This window comes from Haliaeetus leucocephalus, unplaced genomic scaffold (genome assembly GCF_000737465.1).
Source record: "Haliaeetus leucocephalus isolate CR32 unplaced genomic scaffold, Haliaeetus_leucocephalus-4.0 Scaffold1, whole genome shotgun sequence".
Taxonomy (NCBI): domain Eukaryota; kingdom Metazoa; phylum Chordata; class Aves; order Accipitriformes; family Accipitridae; genus Haliaeetus; species Haliaeetus leucocephalus.
This window is the reverse complement of record NW_010972437.1, coordinates 24204385-24225905: the sequence shown is the minus strand read 5'-3', so window position 1 is coordinate 24225905 and position 21521 is coordinate 24204385. Positions and strand designations below refer to the sequence as shown.

At 47.2% G+C, this 21521-nt stretch overlaps 1 protein-coding gene across 3 annotated transcripts in view; it reads left to right on the top strand.

Moving 5' to 3' along the window:
• The window catches only part of SLC12A8 (solute carrier family 12, member 8), a 56966-nt gene that overhangs the window by 19942 nt on the left and 15503 nt on the right, over positions 1 to 21521 (top strand). For all 3 annotated transcript variants that reach the window (XM_010568950.1, XM_010568958.1, XM_010568942.1), the window contains 2 exons: positions 13393 to 13506; positions 20927 to 21014. In XM_010568950.1, the coding sequence (XP_010567252.1) occupies positions 13393 to 13506; positions 20927 to 21014 (202 nt within the window). The remainder of the gene's footprint in view (positions 1 to 13392; positions 13507 to 20926; positions 21015 to 21521) is intronic.

Below are 21521 nucleotides of genomic sequence, written 5' to 3'. Positions count from 1 at the left end.
GGCGGCCACTGCAGGAGATGCGGGGGGGGGGGGGGGGGGGATTATTTTGTTAGGAAGTCACTAATTGAGACCCCTTGGGCTGGGACCCCCCACCCAGTACTGGAGCAGACGGTTCCCCATGGCTGGGGAAAGTGTGGAGCCTGGCTGCCTGGGGCTGAGCCCCTTCTCCTGCCGGCTGGGAACCCTGGGTAGTTCATTTCTCAGGGACACAGGGAGGTTTGGAAGGCGTGTTGCTGTCAGGGTGCTTCTGCTTGGGATTATTTTCCAGGCAAACCACATCCTTCATATCACCCGCTTGGGTTTTAGCTTCCCAAAGTTGCTCACACAGAGCCCAGAAAAGTCATTTATCATCTTCGCTTCTTCCTCCGAGGGTGAGTCCTTTGGAGGATTCACCCCACTGCAGGCCTTCTGGGTACCACTGGCGAGGAGCTGTGGGAGGTGAGCTTCACCTGGGGCTGCTCCAGCAGACAGGGAACCTGCAATTGTTAAAGTGATTTAGTATATAAACACTCTGGTGTTGTAAAGATCCCTCAAATGGTGCCTCAGGGGCTTTGATGGATTGAATTAATTAAATATATTCCCACATATTTAATATGAAAGTAATCAAAGCGTCCTAATCAGGGGCTTTTGTTTGTCTCTGGGTTGTTTTATTTTATTTCTGGGCATGAGGGGTGTGCCCCAATTTCATAAGAGAGGGTGCAGGAAGGATGTGTGTGTCAGAAGATGATCTGCAGCTAATCCCAGAGGCTTTATCCAGGCTGATTGCTGACTTCCTGGCCTGAGACACATCTGGAAACTGGCATCAAATTCCAAGTAGAAATCACCGAGCGAGCGGCAGCAGAAAAAAAAATCCCACTTTGCTACCGAACAAGGTAGACACCGTGGTGAATAAAAGCAGGAGGTTGCTAATACGCTCTTTATTTATTAAAAAACATGGGATTGCTTTCCCCAGGTTTTTCCAATTATAGTGCATTGAATGGCCCTGACATCACTCTTGAGCTGGGGCCAGCCTATTCAACAGTCTGGCGAAGACATTTATTAACTGGTTACCTGCCAATTGTCTGGGCTAGGAGCTGCGGGACAGATGTGTTTTGAAAAGTGATAACATTGTTAGGGGCCTTATTTAGATAGTGAGAGGAAAGCTACACCACTCTGTCCAGGCTCTCTGAAGTAGGTATTTAAAACAGTTTATTAAAAAAAAAAAAAAAAAAGAATTAAAAAAAATTAGGTTGAGATGTAACATTGCTGCGTGGTTCCACTCTGCTGTCCAGTCTGTAGGTAGGCTTTCACGGTGTTTCCTCGCTGGAGGACACCCGGCAGTAGGACTTTGTTGAGGAGCAGCGGTCTCACCTGCCGGCGGATGCTCGGGGTGTCGGTACAGCTGCTGCTCGCCGGGCGCCGGGGCTGGCATCCCTGTGCCCCCGCTCCGCCGAGGCCAGGTGGGATTTCTGAGCCTGTTGCCCTGAAGCATCTGGCAGGAGGTGGGTAAGGAGGAGGGGAGGAGAGCTCAGGGGCTGGGGGTCCCTGCCCTCCTGCACCCGATGGGATGCGCTGGGGGTGCCATGTGCATCTAACCTGCTCTTAAAAATTTCCAGTGATGGATCCTCTGCTGCATCCTTGGGGACCCTGCTCTAGTCACAGCTATCTCAGGCTAACCCCCCCTTCCTGCATCCAAAACGCCCTGCTCTGGGTCTGTCGAGGGCTTGGGGACCTGCTGATGTCCCTCCTTTCTGCATTAAACCACCTTGCTTGGAAGACCTCTTGTGCTTCTCTTCTCCAGGCTGTGCCATCCGAGTGGCCACGTGGGGCATGGGAGCGAGCTGCCCTTTGCCATGTGCTGCCGAGGAGGAGGAGGGTCCTGGCCTCATTTGACACCCTAAAACGTGCCACTGCATGGTGCCATCAGGGCCAGGCTGGCCCGGGTCCATCCCTGGAGCAGGAGAGGGTTTGCTGAGGTTGTTACAGGTTTAAACTTGCTTAATAGGTAATACTGCTCCTGGCTTATACAGGAGATTTTGTACACTGTTGATTTAACCTTTAATTTCTTTGCTGTTTCCCTGCGAGGCAATGCTAAGCTCGTCTTCCTAGAGCTTGTAAATAAATCCTGGAATACCTCGGCTGGCTTTGTCCTCTGCTAGATGCTGCCTTCACGTGGGCTTTCCCCACCAGCTCTCCCCATAAAACCTCCCGTGCAGGATCTCCGTTCAGTAGCAACTTGTTTAATGGTAGAGACCTAATAAAACTGACTGGCTTGAGGAAGGTATGTATCATCCCATAATCTCTCCATCTCTCCCCATTGCTGTGTTTAAACGGGACAGCTTTATTTAATTGCATTGACTTTTTTTTTCTTTTTTTTTTTGGTGCCACTACATAATTGTTTTCAAATGATTGAGATATTTTACTCCTCTTTTTTCATTCCCCTAGTGTTTAATTCCAGTCACAGTTCAGCTGAGCCCTGAATCGGCTTTCCTTATTTAGGGATTTAATTTATGAAGATAATTTCTAGATATTAGATTCTTTCTCCAGCCGCTTCACTTCTAGTTTGCATTCCTCTCCTAGGCTAAAGAGAAAATTGTGTGGGACATGGGTCCTTATCTACTGCTTATCATCTTTTTTACTGGCTTGTGTAACAATTTTTGGCCTTTTTTGGCTGTAGGTAAGAGGTTTTAGCCTGGTTGTACCTTCACTGGCCTGGATGATGGCCTTGTGGTTCTCGCTGGTTTTCTTTTCTACTCAAAGGAAAAATGCATTCATTGAAAAATGTGATTTTGGTAGGGAAAATGCATTCTCGATTTAAACTGAATTCAATTAATAGTTTCAAACAAACAAACAAAAAATCCTTTTAGGGGGCAACATCTTGCTCAACCTTTCCAAAATCAAACACTGTTTGATTTCCAGTTTGATTTGCAGTCTGAAACTAGACTTGACTCTGTAGGTGTGTGTGTTGTATAGAGGATAATGAAAGCCTTCAAAAAATAAAATCAAACTATCATTTTGGACACAGAATCAAAAAATCAACAAACGGAATAGTTCTCTTTTGAAATACCATTGCTATCTGGGTAACATATTCATAACTTGGAAGTACAGGATGCTCTAGCCATGAGTATGGCAGAAGACTCTGTAGACCGCGGCAGAAGACTCTGTAGACCATGGCAGGGTCTGGTGGATTATGTTACATTTTGGTTAACTGCTTTCTTTTGAAAGATGGGGAGTTGATCGGCATGGATTGGGCTTTGTCCCAAGCAATACACAGAGTAGCTCTGAGTTAGAAAGGAGGTCATTCCAACGAATCCAAAGGATGTGTGTCATCGCTGCTGCCGCTCAACTGCTATTCATTTTCCTCCAATTGTTGTGCCTTGACTCAGCCTAAATTCTGATTTCTCAAGGCTGGGCTTTTTCATCAGAGAAGTTCTGCAGAGCCTCCCACAATCAAGGACTCTGGGCATGACTTCCAAGAAATACCACTCTATAATTAATAATAATATCCCATTGATGCAAACTATTTTCCTAGAAAAAGGATGAAGCAAGGGATGCTTTACTTCTCATCCTCTTTGTAATGAATAAAAGAATTTCTGCTGGCTGGTTTGAATACTGCTGAACAAGCCAGGTAGCGGATACCACATCAAAAAATAAAATAGTAATGGAAGGATTTTATACATTACGGCAAGTCTGGTGCTTAGCATTAAATAATATAAAACATCAGTGGACTTTATAAAGTTGAAATACCCATGTTAAAATCTCTTCTTTTTTTCTCCTAACTAAAATTTCAGATTTTCCACCTGCAGAAAATATCCATTTTTTGGCTTTTTTGCAAAAAATAATTAAAACCCACCAACATGTAGAGACAGAATAAATGCTAAACAGCTCTAGTAGCTACTTAGCTACTTCCACATGCGCATTCCTGACCTTCCCTTTATTTAAGCAATGCTGAGGCACTGGGCTTTCACAATGAGGAGCTGCTCGTGTGGGCGCATTTGGGCTCCGTATGTGCTCTTGTGTACACCGGTGGTTTTCCACTTCTTCATCCTCCTGAGAAGCTGAGGTGGAGATAAAGCAGGCACATGGGGAGCTGGGCAGAAATTAGCGTTTCCTCCCACCCGGTCCTGCCGGAGACGTGATGTGGCTGGGGAGAGCTCAGGGGGGAGCGTAGGCTGCTTCATGATCTGAGAGAGGTGACAGCATCCTGCAAATCAAAATTACCCCATCAGCTAAATACAAATGTCGGAGACAGATTTAAGCAGCTCCCTTTGTTTATTCTGCCTTTTGTGCTATTTTTAGCTGTTGGCCAGCACCCATTATTGCAGGTCTATTGGCTTTAGGGAGAGGAAGATGCTCGTGACCTGATGGCTCTCGTGGCTGGGATGCTCCATGAGGAGATCGGGGATGGAGTGTGAGTGCGTTTACCAGAGAGGGAGGATAGGAATACTTGATTTTGTCATGTATGCAAAGGACTGATGCTCCCCGAGCAGGTTTTTTGCAGGTTTCCTTAAACAGATCACCCCCCGGTGCTTCTGCTCGAGGCTTTCTTGGTTGCTCAAAGGTTTTCAGTGCACAAATCCCATGTTTCTCTGTGCCTCCCATAACGTGGCAGACTGTTGCACCGGCCGATGTTAAACCTCTTTCCAAGAGTATCCTGTGCAGGCCAGGCTGCAGGGCATGCTGCCGAAACCCCGAGCAACTTGAGAAGAGGTCACCTGCTGCGTCCGGAGACTTTGGAGAAGAGCAAGACAAGTGAATGCTTCCCCTCGACAGCGCTGTCAGTCTCCACGCTCGCTAATTTGTCTGCTCAACTGAGAAATATTTATGCACAGGGGTGATTCATCGCCCTGCAGCAAGGTTGCTGGCAGCTGTTGGCATGATGCCTGTCTCTGTGCCGGTGCTCGAAGCGTGACCAAAATACCCCGTTTTCATCCCCAGTGGTGGTGGCCAGGACAGACAGGTGTGTGGGAGGGTGGTTTTCGGGAGAGGGTTAATGGTGGGTTCCCTCGGAGCCCGTGGCGGCAGGAAGCTGTATTGTGTGTTGACTTTAAACAGGAGGTTTGGGAGATCAGCTCTGGAGCAGAAAACAGGGACTCAGGAGGAACAAACACTCGCTGCTTCAGAAGGGCGGTGATTTCCTTTTGGGTAAACACGTCATTAATCTCAGGGAGCACATTCTTTTCCATCAAAAGATAAGGAATTTGAGTTGCCTTTCTCAGGGCTTGGCCTTTTTAGATTGTTTTAACTGTGGCTTTCGCTCCTTCAATTACAGACTTTACATAATCTCTCATTTTGGGTTTGCCAGGCTTATTATGGGTGCAGAGAAAATCTTGGGCAAGGGAACTCCTTTCCTTCTTTCTTTAAAATTGCTCTGATCCTTCTCCCCCCACTCCTTCTTGCCGAATTTTTTTTTTTTTCACTAAAACCTGCCTATTTTTTGCTACTTGCAGGTCTGATGAATTTGAAACATGAGTGTCCTGTTTGTCATAATTTATGAAACCATCTCCCTAGTGCTAATGATAAAATAGGAGCTTATTTGCTCACCACAAGTGGAAAAATAGCAAAGGGCTCCTCTCCCTGCCCCAGGCTGCTTCTTGCTGCTCAGCTTTGGTTTGTCATTTTGCTGTGGCCAGTGAGGTGCGGGGAGGTGCTGGCTATGGCACCCAGTGCTTAATTTTCCGCTGGCACCATCCTGCCACGTGGGGAGACAGCAGCGGCAGAACCGCTGCTCTTGCTCCCACTGCCTGTGGCTCGGGGTCTGTGATCACTCTGAGCTCTTTTCACAGCAAATGTGTTTAAATGGGATTTAGGGATGAAATTACAGAGGGAATTTAGTCCCTTCCCTTTCTTACCTCCTCTTCTTCCCGGTACTTCGTGTGTAGGGCTGTCGGCGGCAGCAGCATGGGTTGGGATGGGGGAGAGCAGGAGCTGGGGAGCTCCCGCATCCCCCGTCTCTCAGTGCCCTGGCAGCTTGAGCAGATGCTCTGCACAGTCTTTCTGCACTGATCCGTCAGTGCGGCCATGTGCTGTTGTGTTAATTGCGTAATAGCTGCGTTTTTATCACTGCATAATCATTGACCTGCATGTATTCAACACTAAAACGCCTCTCTATTTTTGCCCTCGCCTTTTTTAAGACTCCCAAAGCAGAAATACTGAGGCTGTGGGAGCTTGTCAGCAGGTAGGACGTGGCCCTGAGGACTGAGACAAACCCAAGGCATGACGTCATTTGTGACATACGGAGGGTGACTCTGCAAGGACAGGTATCAGAAGTCTTGTGTTTGCTCTTCTCCATCTGGGCTGGGCTACATATGCCCCATTTCCAGCTACGGAACTGTGCTGCTGCCCACAAGTCCAGTATGGAGCAGATGTGCTCCTGGCTCCTACGAAGTGTGCACTGATCCACGCTGACTCACATGGCACACACGTTGCACTGGCGTTGCAGAAAAGGGCAGCCTGGGTTTGGTGAATGTGGTCCCTTGGGTAGATGAGTCCAGAGGTAGCTGTCAGGAGACAGGGGCATCAATCTCTTCAGTCCATCCCATCCTCCTCCAGCTCTGCTCCCCTGCAGCTCTTCTCTTTTCCTTCTGTTTCTTCCCAGTATTCCAGCCAAAACTGATATATCCAAAGGTGCAGCCGGAGGTGTGCTGGAAGATGTTAAAACATTTTTGTATCCCCGTACGAGTTCAGCAAAGGTCATGTTTATTCTCTGTACCTGCCAGCGGAGCTCTGCCTCTTAATGCGCTTTGCTTTCATGACTCACCAGTTCCCTGTCTCTTAGAGGACTGGAACTTTCTGGTAAAAATCTGCTCATGCATCTCAAAGGCTGAGTGTCAGCCCACAGCAAGTTGAGCAGTGAACTTGTAGCACAGAAAAACCACCATGCTGTCCTCTGCCACCTCCAGTGCTGTTTCCCTTTCGCTTTCCCCCTTTCCCCCAACCTTTCCACATTTTTCTCATACATCTCTGCCTCCACCTGCCCTGTCCCAGGCTGGCAGCAGTAGGGCAATGCCTGGGAGTAGCGATGGTAGTGTTGGACTTGGCCTGGGAAAAAATACTGGGAGGACCTCGGGAGCTGGAGCTGGGCAGTTGCAAAGGCATGGCTGCAGAAGCGGCCTGGCCTTGGAAGAGCGTTGGAAATGTGATTGTTAATGTCAGTGTCAAACAAGCCCAAACACAGGAAGCCAAGCGTGTGCGCAGAGGGATGCGGAGGGATGGGGCTTGTGACTACACTGCTTTGATTGATTTATGTTTTATTCTCTTGGGAAAGGTGAATCAAGTGTTATTCATGACCCTGGTGCCCTCTTCATGCCTCTTTGATGATGCCAATCCACTGGAGAGGTGCACCATTTTCAGTGACCTTCCTTGGGTGTGCTGTATGGTGCTGCTGGGCTATGGTTGCGATCAGCTGGACCCACATCGTTCTCCAGCACATGCGAGTACCCCCTTCGCTGGGGAAGCCCAGAGCCATCTGGAGCGCGGCTGCATCGGCGCAGAGCATCGTTCAGGGTTGTTGTGTCAGAGGATCGTGTGCTGCTTGTTGCCTCAAATTAAATTTCAGCATTTGCAAAGTGTGGGGGGAACACAAAGATAAAAAGACCGTGGGGTTTGGATGACATTCATGGCTTTGCATCCATCTCTTCACATCCACAGTTTCTATGTGAATGGTTAATCCTGTGTATCTGCAATTGCACACTGAGATGGTGAAAACCTATTGCTTGTGGTGGTTTGGCATCATTAAAGCCAGGCATGCCTGACTCGCCCTTGGCAATGAAGATGCTGTTCTTGCGTGATAGCCTATGGGTCATAAGTACATTTTTGTGAGTTTGGTGACCACCAGACCATCCATGGGTAAACTTCTTCTGCAGGCAGAGAAAGAATTAGTATTGCAAGGGCTTTTGGAGGGAAAATTTCACTCCTTCCCTGCTGTAGAGCCCTTTGACCTATGTAGAAATTAATTTGGCTTAGGCCACCCAACAGTCATCTGATAGACCACAACTTCTGAGAGTTACCAACCTGGCAGGACTTGACTTGCCCACCGGGGAGTTAACAGCTCAGAAGTCCTGGGCTTGTGCCTTGCCTTTGGCTAAGAGTTTGGAGGAGGAAAATGCAAGCATGCGGCTAGTGAGGAGTGAAACTTTATCTTACTGCTGAGGTGTTCAGGTGAGGATGGCAGCTGTGGGACCAGGCTGGGAGGACCGTTCCGGTTTTCTCCACACTGATGTGCCCGGGTATCTCCAGCACGTGCATCAGGACCTTGCTCTGGGCATGCACTTGGACTCGTGTCCAAGGGGAAGAACTGGATTTTGGAGCTTGTGCCAGAAGGGTTTAGAGATGGAAGAAGAAATGGGAAAGAGAGAGAGGAGATAATTATGCCAAGGATATATAATTACTCCTTGGCTCTCCACGTCTTACATCACATAGGATCCTGAAAATTCTGGGGTCAGACCCGGGAAATGTGCTGCAAGACAAACACTTCCAGCTGTTCCTCTGAAAGCAAATCTCAGCAAGTACCTTCCAGGCAGGAACGTGTGGGCTTACTTGTTTAGGAAAAGTAAAAATCTCACCATTTCAAGCCTTCAGCATTCACCTTCATAATTAAAATCTCTAATCACAAGCAGAGTGCAATACGTGACCGTCTTCTGGGAGCTGTTTCTTAAGGTGGTTTTCCATTTTTGCATTATTTAGCCCCTGCCTCGGTGCCAGGGTTTACTTAACCTTAAGCTTGTGAACAGGCTTATTGAATTTGGCCAAGAGTTGACTAATCTGTAATGAGCTCCAGGTTGCCTGGAACTTGGCAGCGCCGTCGTCCTCTGTGCCGTTGCATAATGGTCTGACCCCGTGTAACCACGGCTTTGCCTCTCGCCCCTTCTCCAACCTCCTTGAATCCTGCTCCGAAACCCCGGGCTTCATGGAGGGGCCGCCCTGCTAAGGTGTGTCCCAAGTGCCAAAAACCTCCTCGGCTGCTTTTATCCTCTTCCACGGGGTGAGAGGTGGGAGAAAGTGCAAGAAAAGCTCAAATGTGGAAACCAGCTGGGGGCAGAGCAGGGATGCAGTGGTGGCAACCAGGCGAAGGCTGGTGCTTCCTCCCAAGCATCCATGATGGCTGGGGGGGACATGAGAATCCTGGCCATCTTCCTTCTCCTCCTCCTCCTCCTCTGCCTGCATCAGGCTGATGTGCAGCCCCCTGAAGTCCCCCTGTGGTTATGAATGGAAGGTGCTCATCCTGGAAGCTCTTCCATTTGAAACTTGCTAGGTGTTGTGTTTTTTTTAATTATTATATCATTTTAATAAGCGCCACTGGAAGGACTTAATTTGTCAAAAAACACAGGAATAATTCAGATGTTGCTCTAAGTCAATTTTTTTCCCTATTGTTTATTTACTTCAGCTCAACCACTTGAGAAACCCATTATTTGCCTGTTCCTTATTGAGAATCTAATGATGAAAATAAATTGTTACCACTCTTTATTGTGCGTTTCCCATAAGGCTGAGACAGCACAGAGAAGGAACTGGATTCTTTTCCTTCTAGCATGACACTGGGAAGATTGTTTATAGCGCTTCAGCCCTCTGCAAGCCAGCCGAGAGCAGGATCGTTAAAGGCAGGATTTAGAGGCTGTGGAGTTGCATAAATTAATTGAGAGCAAAATTTGTCAGACAAACATTTTGTAATGAGCGAGGAGGGAGGAATCTGGCTTGGATCTCATGTACCCAGCAGTAAGCTGGAGGAAAAGATCCTCTCACAAAAAAAAAAAAAAATTAATAAAATGATCTTGCCTTGTTTGGAGATCAGAGAGCCAAATATAGACCCTATCGTGTTTCCTTCCCTCCTCCTTCCGAAGCTTGTCCTTTTGAAGTGCACTTTCAATGGGATGTGGATAATTGACTCTGTGAACAACCGACCGAGTGCTCTGTTGGTTTAACCGATTGGTCTCAGTTGCTGATTCCTGTTTTGTTTTGGATGATTTTCAGCCCAATTGCCCCGTCAGCTACAATTAGTCCCATTAATATGACAGCTGAAGGGTCACAGACGACTCGCTCCGGTCGCAGGCACGAGGGCAGCCAGGAGATGCTCACAGTGTGTTGTTCTCAGCTCCGCCGTCGTGTGCCGATAGCTTGCTTGAATTGATGGCGATGGCAAATCCTGGTGTAAAACCGATCAAACAGGACATGAGATTTGCTTCACGGGAGGGTGATTGACTGAGAAATGAGATTGCAATGGCAAGTAACATTTGGATGAACTTTTCTTGAATTAGACAAGAAAGCTTCTGGTTCTGTATAAAGGGGAAATGTGGAATGGCCGGGTTTCCTCTTGCCCGCCAGAGCCGCGAGGAAAGGAAGCAGAAGTGGGATAGAGTGGTAGGCGCATCCTGCGGCTCTTTCAGCAAATCCACGGCCGTCATTTTCTGTGGTTCCAGTGACATCTGCCATGGTTTTGGGCTTTGTCTCTTCCACCCAGGATTTACGCTTAAGGGAATAAAATAGGAAAGGGAAGAGCAGACGAATGGATGGAGCATGAGAGATCGTTTGGCTTCTTAAGATTAATAGGAATCAGATGCACACAGCTGCAGGTCAGACGTCGGACTCATGGGTCTCACAGTCTCTCTTTGGCCATGGTATGGCCAAAACGGTATCACAGAAAATGTAGTCTGGTTGTATACTTGATCTTTTGGATGAGAAAGGAGACATAAGGCACCCAAAGTACCTGGATCAGCCTATCGTTGAATAGCCCCAAAACCCAGTTGGAAGACCGCGGTTGGAGATGGTTCACTTGCAGAGCAGGACGCTGTGCCTGGTGAGGTTCTGCAAGGGTCTGGTTTGGTTTGGTGTTATTTGGTATTTTCCTTAACTGCTTGGATGATGGAAAAAGAATATGCAGATTCAATTTGCAGATGACCCCCAGCTGGCAAGGGCTCGCAGCAGCCTGGCTGAGAGGGTCAGACTTCCAGATGACTTTGCACAAGCTGGGGAGGTGGTGTGAAAAGGATGATTTGTGGTTTAATGAAGACAAACATAAAGTTTTACAGCCTGGCAGAAGCTGTCAGCTGCACCAGTGCAGGTTGGGGACTGTTTCCAGTAGGTGAAAGGATGCTATTTTAAAATATGCAAATAGCTTATGGATCAGGCAAGAAATAGCATCATGAACTTCAAACAGGGTGATTTTGGTCAGACAGTAGGGGAAACCTAAATGATAAAGACAGGAAAATATGACAGTAAACCATCAAGAGAGGCTAGAGTCCACTTCACAGGAGATTTTTGAGAACTGGTGGGGCAAACTTTGGTCAAGAGTGACATAGATAAATTTGATGCTGCTGCTGAAAAGCACAAGTTGGAGAAGGTCTGCAGATCTCCTTGGAGCAAGATGAATATTTTGCCAGCTCCTTTTGTTTTACTAATGAATCATTAACATTTCTGTGAGGAGCACATACTTTGTGAAAAATCCCTTGGCCAGGGACCAAAATTTTCCTCAAGCAGTTTGGTGGGAACTTTGCAGCCAGCCATTTTGGACACGAATTCCAGTTGAAGGAACTCAGGTCTGGTCTCTCAGGAACGTACAGGCTACACAAATCCCCCCTTTTTTTCTCCAGAAGCTGCACTTTCTGCAGACATCTGTGAGGTCCAGAGGTCAGTGTGTTGCGCTGAGCTTATTCCCTTTAAATCTCGTCTGGGACTTGTTCCTAGTGAAGATATCTGGTGCTTTTAAAAAGCCTAGCAGCAGGAGACCTCTTCTATCAGTGTGTTTCCATCCATGTTTGGGCAACACAATGAATGCAGATGTAGTAGGAAACTTTTGATTATCTATAGGATTTTTCTGTGGCAACTTCAAAGCTCTGTGGTTAGTTATATTCTGAGACTTTAAATGGATATGTCTTGCGTTCAGAGCTCTGATTTAATTTTCCGGTTTAATCTATTGTCCAAACATCATTAATGTTGTCTTTGAGGCATGGGACAGCTTTGATGGAGTCTTTTTTTAATTTCTGGCCATCACCCTGTGCAGCCATAAACAACATCCTGCCTGCTAATGAGAAAATTTAAGTTATTGCAGTCACATGTCTTGTGGAAATAGGTCGTAGTGGCAGGAGAAAAAAAGGAACCGACTTTGCTCACCTCCCACCCCCAGCTGGCATGAGCACTTGGATTACTGACAGGGAGGAGAAGTTTCCACAGATTAAGATACTCCATTAAAAAGCAGTGTTGCCTGTTGAAAATAAAATTATTAATTTCATAGACGTATCATTAATTCCTTAACCTGCTTTCATGATTTATCTTTTCTACTTATAACCATCTAAAACCTTTCCTAATTAATGTCCTGCTGGCATGTCGGCTGTTGGGCTCAACTATTCCTAACAAATCCAGGTTTGTGGAAGAATTTGACCTGTCCTTCCAGTGTGAAGTGAGGAAGCAGGATCCTCCATTACATACCCAGTAAACCAGTTGCATGACATTGATATCCTACCCATTGCTTTCCCCTCTCTCCCATCTTCTGTGAAACTTTTTGTTTGGAAAGTAAAACTTGCGTGTGTATGACCTTGGAAAGACTTGGCAGAAGTCGGTGTGGGGAGCGGGGCACAGCCCAGGGTCTGAGCATTTGCTCCTTGTTGCACTGTGATAAACATCTGCAGAAGATTTGGGATTGGGGCGGCTGGTTGTGATGCGCAGCCCTGGTTTGAAGATGATAACATGGCAACGGGAGAGCAATGGCATCAGGAGGGTAAGTGCACAATGCGGCAGGGGGCGGTTTTAGAGCACCTTATTCCTCCTCCACTGGGAAACCCATCTTGCAGGGGAGAGCCCACCCTGCAACAAACTGGCTTTATTGGCTCTGGGCTCATTGGCAACCAGTGTATAAACTGGGTGTGTCGGTAGCAGCTTCACAGCATGGGCACATCTCAGGTCTTGTCTGTGCAGGAGCTTGACTGGCAGAAACACAGAATTGGGATACGGTGCGAGATCTTGCTCAGGGATGCAGTTGTCTTATGGCAGCATAATTTTGCTCTATTTGGAAAGAAGTTTAAAGTGGCATGGATAAATAAGTATAAATATTAGCAGATCCCTGCAGCCAGCTTTCCTCCATGGACAGGTTTTACAGGAAGATGTCCTGCTTGCTCGCAGACAGGACTCAGTGCGATCCATGTTCTGGCTTGGCGAGAGCTGCCCAGCCTGGTGGTGCCTCTCGACATGCTGACTTGCACTGCTGCACCTTTCTCTGGCATTTGCACCCTTGTAACCACACTGATCTCTTCTCTGCCTTCTCCCCCCACTGAATAAGTTGACATTCATCCTTTCAAACGATCTCTGGAAACAGCCGCTGCTGTCACACGTGTTTAGAGGACGGGTGGTTGCCGAGAGCAGGCTGGAGGGTCTCCTGCAGCCCCTGTGGTTTCTGAGGTTCTCCTCTCGCCCTCCGTGTCTTTGCAGAGCACGGCTTCGTCGGCTACTCCGAAGAGCTTATGTTCAACAACACACTGCCGGACTACAGCCAGGGGGAGTCCTTCTTCACTGTTTTTGGAGTGTTTTTCCCAGCTGCCACAGGTACAGTTAAGTTTTATCCTCCCCTTCTTTCCCACCACAGTCACATCTCGGAGATGAGCAGAAGCAAGGTAAGTTCCTCTGGGCTGTGAGGTGAGGTGAGGTGAGTGGGACCGTACTTGGCCATAGCAGACTCGTGGTCAATTCAAAACGTTCAGGCTTTCCTCCAGCATCTCAAATTTTGCACACTCCTGTCCTGTTCACTTGAATGTGCTCTTCTGTCTCTCTGTGGTCAGAAACTGCTGGTCAACTCTATGGGTTGATGTGGTGGTGTAAATCCCTCCCTGCCAAGGACAAGGCTCAGGCACTGATCTTGGCCAGTGCTGTCAGGCCACAAGGTATCAAGCCTTTTTAAAAGCGCTGATCATGATTTATCTTATTAGATAAGCCTTATGACTTGATTGCAGTGGGAGGGTGGGAAGAGCACAGGAGGGCTTTCCCTCCATCCTTACCACGGGTGGGTGGCCAAGCTGCACCGATGCCATTGCTCATGGTGCTGACCCACCACTCTCTTCACAGTGTCACAGGTGCATCTTTGCATGTCAGCAGAGTTCACATTTATGAGCTTCATTGGATGCTTTCATATTATTCATTCCCTTAAATTACTAGGAAGATCCATGTCCCCTTTCCAAAGCTGGCAGTCTCCAGTGGGAATGAAATAACTATCAGTTGGAATTACAATACCTTTTGTTGATGCTGGGTTTTTTAAGCTATAAAAAGTACCGATTATAAGCAGTTTCCATAGCGATGAATCCTTGGCTTACAGAATGAATTTTCAGAGGATTAGCTCTAAGCAACTCGCTGCAAGTTGTTCGCAGAATTGCTGCGGTGCAGGGAGACAAACTAAAGGGTTTTGTGAAACAGATGGGACTGGAGGAATGGTCTGGTAGCAGAAGTCCCTTTGTCAGGTGCACCTAGTGCAGGACTTCAAATTTTCCTTTGAAATCCTCTCTCCCAGCTTATCAGGCTGGCTGTTGCCTCCATGTAGACTTCCTCCTGGAAAACTCACCTGCCTGAACTGTTGGCACCATGGAGAAGTTGGCTTCTGCCCTCTTTTTTGTCATTTCTGGCTGGTCCAAGTGAGTCCCCCAGCTAAAGAAAGAGACCTTCCCTGTGAGCCATGCCTCTGATGCAGGAAAGCAGTTTTTTCCAGCTCCCTGGCTGTAGAAGAAGGAATAGTTATGAGAAAGCTGTGCAGAAAATTACCGTGATTAACCATATTAAATGGTTCTTCATCACTGCTAGTGCTTGGCTGCTAGGAATAATGCCAAAGCTAATAGATACAATTTATTTAAAGCCCTGGCAGCCTGTTGCTTTGTTAGTTAGCAGTAGTAATACCAGTAGTAATGTTAAACATTCTCTGAAAATACAGTTTGGGATGATGTATAATTACTTTGGTTGCTGCACAGCTTTTTCATGCGTTCTTTTTAATTGCTTGGTTATTTACAGGATTTGAATTATTCCTTCGGAGTAGCGGTGCCAGTGGTACCGTACAACGTTGTTCTTGCTCCTATTATTGCTGTTTGGAGCACTGCAGGGTTCAGGAGCCTCATAAAACGTAGGGCTGTGTTCGGTGCTTTACATGGAAGAACTTGTTATCTGATTAAGAAATTTTTAGGGTGGGACGCAAGACTTCTCTGCTGCAGATCGCAAACGGGGAGCCCAGTGCAACTTCAGAAGTGCTGGGAATGAAGCTCACGTCTCCTAGGACTGGGGCGATGAGTGAGAGCTGGTTCCCCCACGTCCTGCCTGACCCACGCTGGCTTAGCTCGCCTCCTCCCCCCCGATGGGGCTGTGATGCTAGGGCTGCAGACGGGACCCCGCGTTTCTCGGGGTCCCACGTGCTGGAGCCGAGCTGCTTCCCACCACGTTACGGACGCTGACTGGACGCAGCCCGAGCCCGCCAGTGGGACTGGCGGTCCGCGAGATCGGAGGTGACATTTCAGGGGTGGGTTTGGCAGCGGCGTTAATAGCAGGCTGGAGAGATGCGACAGGATTGCCAGCACCTCTGATGCAGGGCAGGCAGCGTGATGCAGATTGCGAGCGAGTGGCAGCGTCGGTCCCCAGCACCTCCGCATGAAAAGGAGCAGCAGGGACACGTGAACGTCACTCCCAGGCTGTCACCTCCAGCCTGTGCTCCTGCCCAGCACCATCCCCAAGCGGTACCCACCTCTGCTGGAACCCCCCCAGTGACCTGGCCAAAGCACTGGAAGCAAAATCCTTTGCGTTAAGATGCAACAGAAATTCAGGGAGAGTTCAGTGAAACAATATGTTGTTTAGTTTTCAGGGGTTACTTCGAGCCAGTTTGAAACATTTCTTTGACCCAAAGCAATGTTCTGTTTATCTTTAATTATTAAATCTTTTTAATTTTTAGCATATGCTAGTTTACAATCTAAGATGCTCTTTTGATAACGAAGTTTCTTAAAAAAGTGTTTAGGAAATTGTGAAACAAGATGTTTGGTCCTTTCTGAGATGAAATGTTCCTCTTTGAAGTGAAACTATTTTGATCTCTTCAGGATAAGCTCTTTCCTCTCTCTCTTAAATGGTTATCTGAATTCAACTGGCTTAAGTTTAGTCTCTGGGATGTAGTGAAAAGTGGTTTTAAGTTGCCCATTTCCACCAGAAATAGCAGTGAAACGGAAACGTCAGAAATACAGGCTGGCAGCTGTAAAAGCAAAGAGGGGCAGCCACTTTGGGGAAGGGGAGCAGGACTTGTGGGGAGACCTTTGCTGGGACCGAATGGGCAGAAGAAGCAGCTGGGTGTGTGCTTCGGCTGGAGGGGATGATTGTCCCAGCCTTCTGTAGACTGGTAGCGACATGCTGCCTCCTACGAGCATCCTCCTTGGATTGTTTTAGTCCAGGTCGGGTTGTTTTCTTTGTTTCTCTGTATTTTATTGGTACGAGTCCAGCAACGTGAATGAAGTTATCCCGGTTTTATGGTTGAGCGGTGGTAAGCAGAGGCTGGTCCGTTTGCTTCCTGGGTAATAGCTGTTTAAAGCATTTCAGCTGGATGTGCGGTGCAGCTGGCTTTATTCCCCCAAGTTTTGTCATTTAATAATAGAGAAGTAGATGAGTGATCCAAAACATATATCTAGAGCTGGCCTAAATGGGAGCGCATGGGCATGGAGGAGTCAGATTTGCCGGCTTCAATCAAAAAGACTAACGTACTTGCTACGGAAGCTGTGAACATACCCCTATAGAGATTCTGTGCATTACCCAGATGTTTTTCTGTGTGTTTGTAAATACCTTCTTAATGGACATTTTGCTGCCGCACTGTGATATGCAAACACCCAGCTACCCATCTAACCAGGGCTTTGCACGGGGAAGAAGTCTTGGGAACTGCCTGCCCATGTTCAGCTCCCAGCAGCAGCCATGCAACCGTCAATGCATTTTTAAAATGAAGTTAAACATCATTTCTGTTGTGCAGAGAATGTTTTTCTTCTTCTACTAAATCCCCAAGGTTTTCTGTCTAATGAAAGAAGTGTGTTGTCATGTGATACAAGAAAGTAAAACAACGTTTGATGTGGCGTTAGTGGAAAATATCATTGTACTGAAACCAGTTCTGAAATAAACCGTACTTGGCGCTTGCAAAATGACAGCAAATAGATTTAGAAGTTTTGGGCTAAGTTATCAGATGATGTAAACTGGCACAACTCCATTGAAGTCTGTGGAGAGGTGCCAGCTTACATCAGTGGAGAATTTGTCCCTTTTAAAAAATTAGCTACAATTCTTATCTAAGATTTTCCATTCTTCATCTCTTGGGTGAAGGAAAAAAAAACCTTTTATATTTTATAGTAAATTCACTGGAAAATGCAATGGGTGTTTGCAAGCGCTCATATCTACAGTTATAAGCCATAGCTGGTGGAGTTTGAAGCCAGAGCTGGTGGAGCTGATGGTTGTGTCTAATGTACAATGTAGGTGGTCCCCTCATGCACATATCCACCACCTGGATGATGCCCAGGACAGGATTATGCTGGGAATAGCAGCAATGTACAGACTGTCTCAGCCATAATTTCCTGGCTGAGTTGACCGTGTTTTCATGCTTCCTTGTCCAGAAGCTTTGTCATTATCTGCTGCTCTCTGAGATAATAGCCAGTGTGGAAAATCCAGCCTGCTATCTCGTTGAAACAGAGAGGTGGATAATTTTCTCCGTGGACAATCTGCAGATATGATTGCTTGAGTTCAGAAGGGATTGGCCATTTCCCTAGGGATCGGTCTGTGCCTGGAGGAAGGAACGTCCCAACTTCTCTACGTTGTTGAATTTTATATGCAAGTGTAGGGTTTTTCTTCTGTTGAGTAGCTAGAGTCTCTGGAAAGGCTGTTTGTGGCTACTCACAAGTCAGACCAGTTCTCTGGCAGGGGGTGACTGAGGCTATGGATGGTGGAGATTGTTTAGGGTTTTTTTTTTAAATTAATCAGTTTGTCCTTTCATTAAAAGGTGGGGTCGTTAGTTTGCTGCTCGCAGAAGACCTTCTCGGTACTGCTCTTTGGCAGCTGTTATCCTGTCTGGAAAATTACTTCTTGGGTCGTGGTGGAGAGGTGGCTTTGGCACTGTCCATATGTCTGTACTACCGGATTGTCCCTACTTCTGTAGTAGTCAGGTCAGAGGCATAGTTGCAGCACGGAGGAGGTGGCTTTGGCCTGAGGGGCTGAGAATATCTGTATTGGTTCCCTCTGTGGCGGCCTTGGTCTTTGGCAGTGGAAGCCATGAGAGTCCAGTGACCTCCTGGGGGTCCTGACAGAAGCTAGTGGTGTGGACTGGCCTGAGTCTGACCCCGAGTCGCTGCTGGGCAGGAGGTCAATCATCAGTCTCAAATCCCGTTTATGTGGGCTCTGGCAGGTCATCTCCTGGCTGCTCCTGAGTATGCGTGGGTCTGTGGGAGGGAGGCAATGAGGCGGCCTAGGCTGTGCTGTCATCGCTGTGCCGATGACTCTCACGTCTTCAACTTTTTTCGTATTCAGTCCAGAAAATGCCATTTTGGTGTTTCCCCAGTGCTTTGCTGAGGCAGGAGTTTGGATGAGGAAGAGGTGAGTCAAGCTCAAGCTGGAAGATTTAGAGGTGGTGCCAGATGTTTGGGAAACTTGGCCAAGAGGCACACGAGATTAACAGCTGTCCTTCTGACAATAGTTTGCTCCCTTTGGAAGAAAAATTCAGAATATTCTGATTTCTGCTTTGCCCCTGAATTGCAAAGTAGCATGTCACCGAGGAGTGCTTCAGAGAGACTTCATTTAACATGATGTTTGTGGCCATTTCCGTGGACTTCTGCCTTCCTAACTTTTCTCACCTCTAGCTAAGCCCATTGTATAGCTGTTTAAAAGGAGCAGTGCTTGAACAGCACTTGGAAGCTTTTTCTGGGGAAAAGCATACCAGTTGATGGGCTTTTAGCAGTGCTATTCAGAAGTACGTCCACACAATAGTCTTCCAGGAGAAAATTAAGAACTCATTTTGATTTGTAATGTTTTCAGTGTGGTGTCAAGGATTCAAATCTGGTCTGAATCTGGAAGACAGCTCTTCCAGGAGCTGAGGAATGCCAGGAGCCCATAGGGAGCAGCTCCTGGGGCTCTGGCTTTGTGGTGGAGAGGAGGACAGAAAGAGATGGCTGCCGAGTGGAATGATCGAGAGGAAAAAAAACAATTATCAAGGAAAAATATTAATCATAAATAAAGCCCTAGATGCTTAGCCAATGTGTTTGGCAACATGCGAGTGCCTTGTGCTTATTAATGTGTTATCCTCGCGGCAGCACAGCAAGGCTAGGAGGTGTTACGACTCCCATCGAGCAGACGGGGAGATGGAGCTACGAAAATGCACAGCAAAGCCTGGGACAGAGCAGGGAGATGAGCCCCTGTTCCTCTATTAGCAACCCAACCGTTGCTCGCTGTTGGCAGTCCTCTGGTGGCCATGCAAGGTGTATAGGGAAGGCATCCATCTGGCTGAGCTGCGTTTGTCCCTTTTACCCTGGGATTTGTCCCACGGCTCCTGTCTACCCTTCATCTTGGGAGAAAACCCTCCCAAACAGCAATCAATGTTTGAGCTTTAAAATGCAATGGGTTGTCACTGATTTAGGGCTGTAGTCACTCAGATTTGCGGCCTGACTTCGCCATTCTTGTGCCCTCTGAAAATGAGGAGTGGCTGCTGGACTTGGCAGCCGAGCGGCAGACTGACGCACGGTCGGTCCCCTGCTGCCGGGGCTGGCAGATGCTGCGAGCGCCGTGGCGTTGGCATCCTCCTTCTCATTGTTGTTCTGTGGTGATCTCACCCCAGCTCCCAGGAACCGTCCCGCGGGCGCTGCTGGCTGGCACCTGGCCCACGTGTCCTTACGAAGATGTTAGTCTGACATCCGAGGGGTGGGACAGCGATGGGCAGAAGTTAGTGTCTTAAAGAGGCTCTTCTGTTCTGCCTTCAAATTGTCCAAATTCGCATCAGGATTCTAAATCATGGATTTTTTAATTATTTTTTTTATTTAGAGCAGATATCTGAAATCTTCTAGGAAAAGTTGTGGGATAACGTGACGAGAGAAGTTGTGTTTTCTTGCCAAATCTGGTATGACTTCTCCTTCAACTGTGGGCAAAGCCTCTTGACCAATTTGTGCCTTGGGTTCCTAGCCTCAACGTGGAGACTGTAATCCTTTGCTCCATCCCGTTTCCCTTTCTTGTGTCTTTAGATGGTAATTTTTTAGGCAAAGGAGTGTCCCTGATTGTACAATACCCTGTACTCTGGCCTAAAATAACAGTTCAGTACTTTATTCTTAGTCCTACCACGTGTTTTCTATGTGATGCTGGGACAATCACTTGCCCTCTCAGTGCTTCTGTTTCCCTATCTGCAAAGTAGAGATAATGCCTACTTCCAAAGCAGATCCCCTGGCTGGAAGGTGCCACCTACGTGCTGAGCACTGTTATTCCCTCTGCTAAATGCGCATGTGGTCATCATTAAACACGGACGGGACAGGCCGTTTTGTAATGGCAGTCGTCCCCCATGAATGCAGGGACCTGTAATGGATCTGGTGGGGGGGGTAGTACCACCTGCTGAATGTGCTGCCGTGATGAACAGTAGCATTTTTCTTTTCAACAATTGGACAACACTGTCTTCTGCGAGGTTTGCATTAAGATAAGATGGGTTTTGTTCAGATTTCTGCTTTTTTTTGTTGTTTTTTTCCTTCTCCCCCAGCATTGTTCAAGCTGGACAAAGGGTTCTTTGTAGATATGTTAGTGGTGGCTTGCTTCTATTAAAGACAGGAACAGTTTCTTAACCAAGCAATTGATGGGAGCCAGTATTCGTGTGTGTGGAAGTGCAATGAAGTGATACAGTTACTGTTCTGAAGCAATCAACGAACTGATGATTAAATTATATTACATATTATAATATGTATTATATATGCTATAACGTGGATTAACTCTAAATTGCATTTATGTCTACAAAATACAGGTGTGATGGCTGGGTTCAATATGAGCGGAGATCTCCAGAAGCCTGCTACCAACATCCCCCTGGGGTCTCTGGCTGCTATTGGCACCTCGTAAGTCATAGATTGGGGAAAATTTACTCTTTGGAGACTGCCTTGGATGTGACCAATCCATTTCATATTCCCATCAACCTTTTATTACTCAGCCATCTGGAAAATTAAAGTCTGGCTCACATTCAAATTATCCTTCATTACCACCACCTACTCTGGGTGGGTTAGAGAAGAGGTTCATCAATGCAGATGTAATCAGTCCTTCTTCCGCCGGATGGGATGTGTGGTGGTGCTAAAGCGGTTGTGCTGCTGCAGCCTGGCCGTCCCAGAGTGGGATGCAAAGTGCTCAAAGGCTTGGGGTGTGTGATTTTGTCACTTATTGCTGTTGATTTCAACGTGCTTTCTTTTTCTATATAAATAGAAAACATAAAAAATACAAAATATAAAAAATATATAGTTTTTGTTATTGGGAAAATGGGGCCAAGACAGGTGAGGTGACCTACTGCTGCAAGGCCAGGGGAATGCAGGAGCCCTGCATCCCTGAGCAGTGCTCTCCTGTGGGAAATGCTG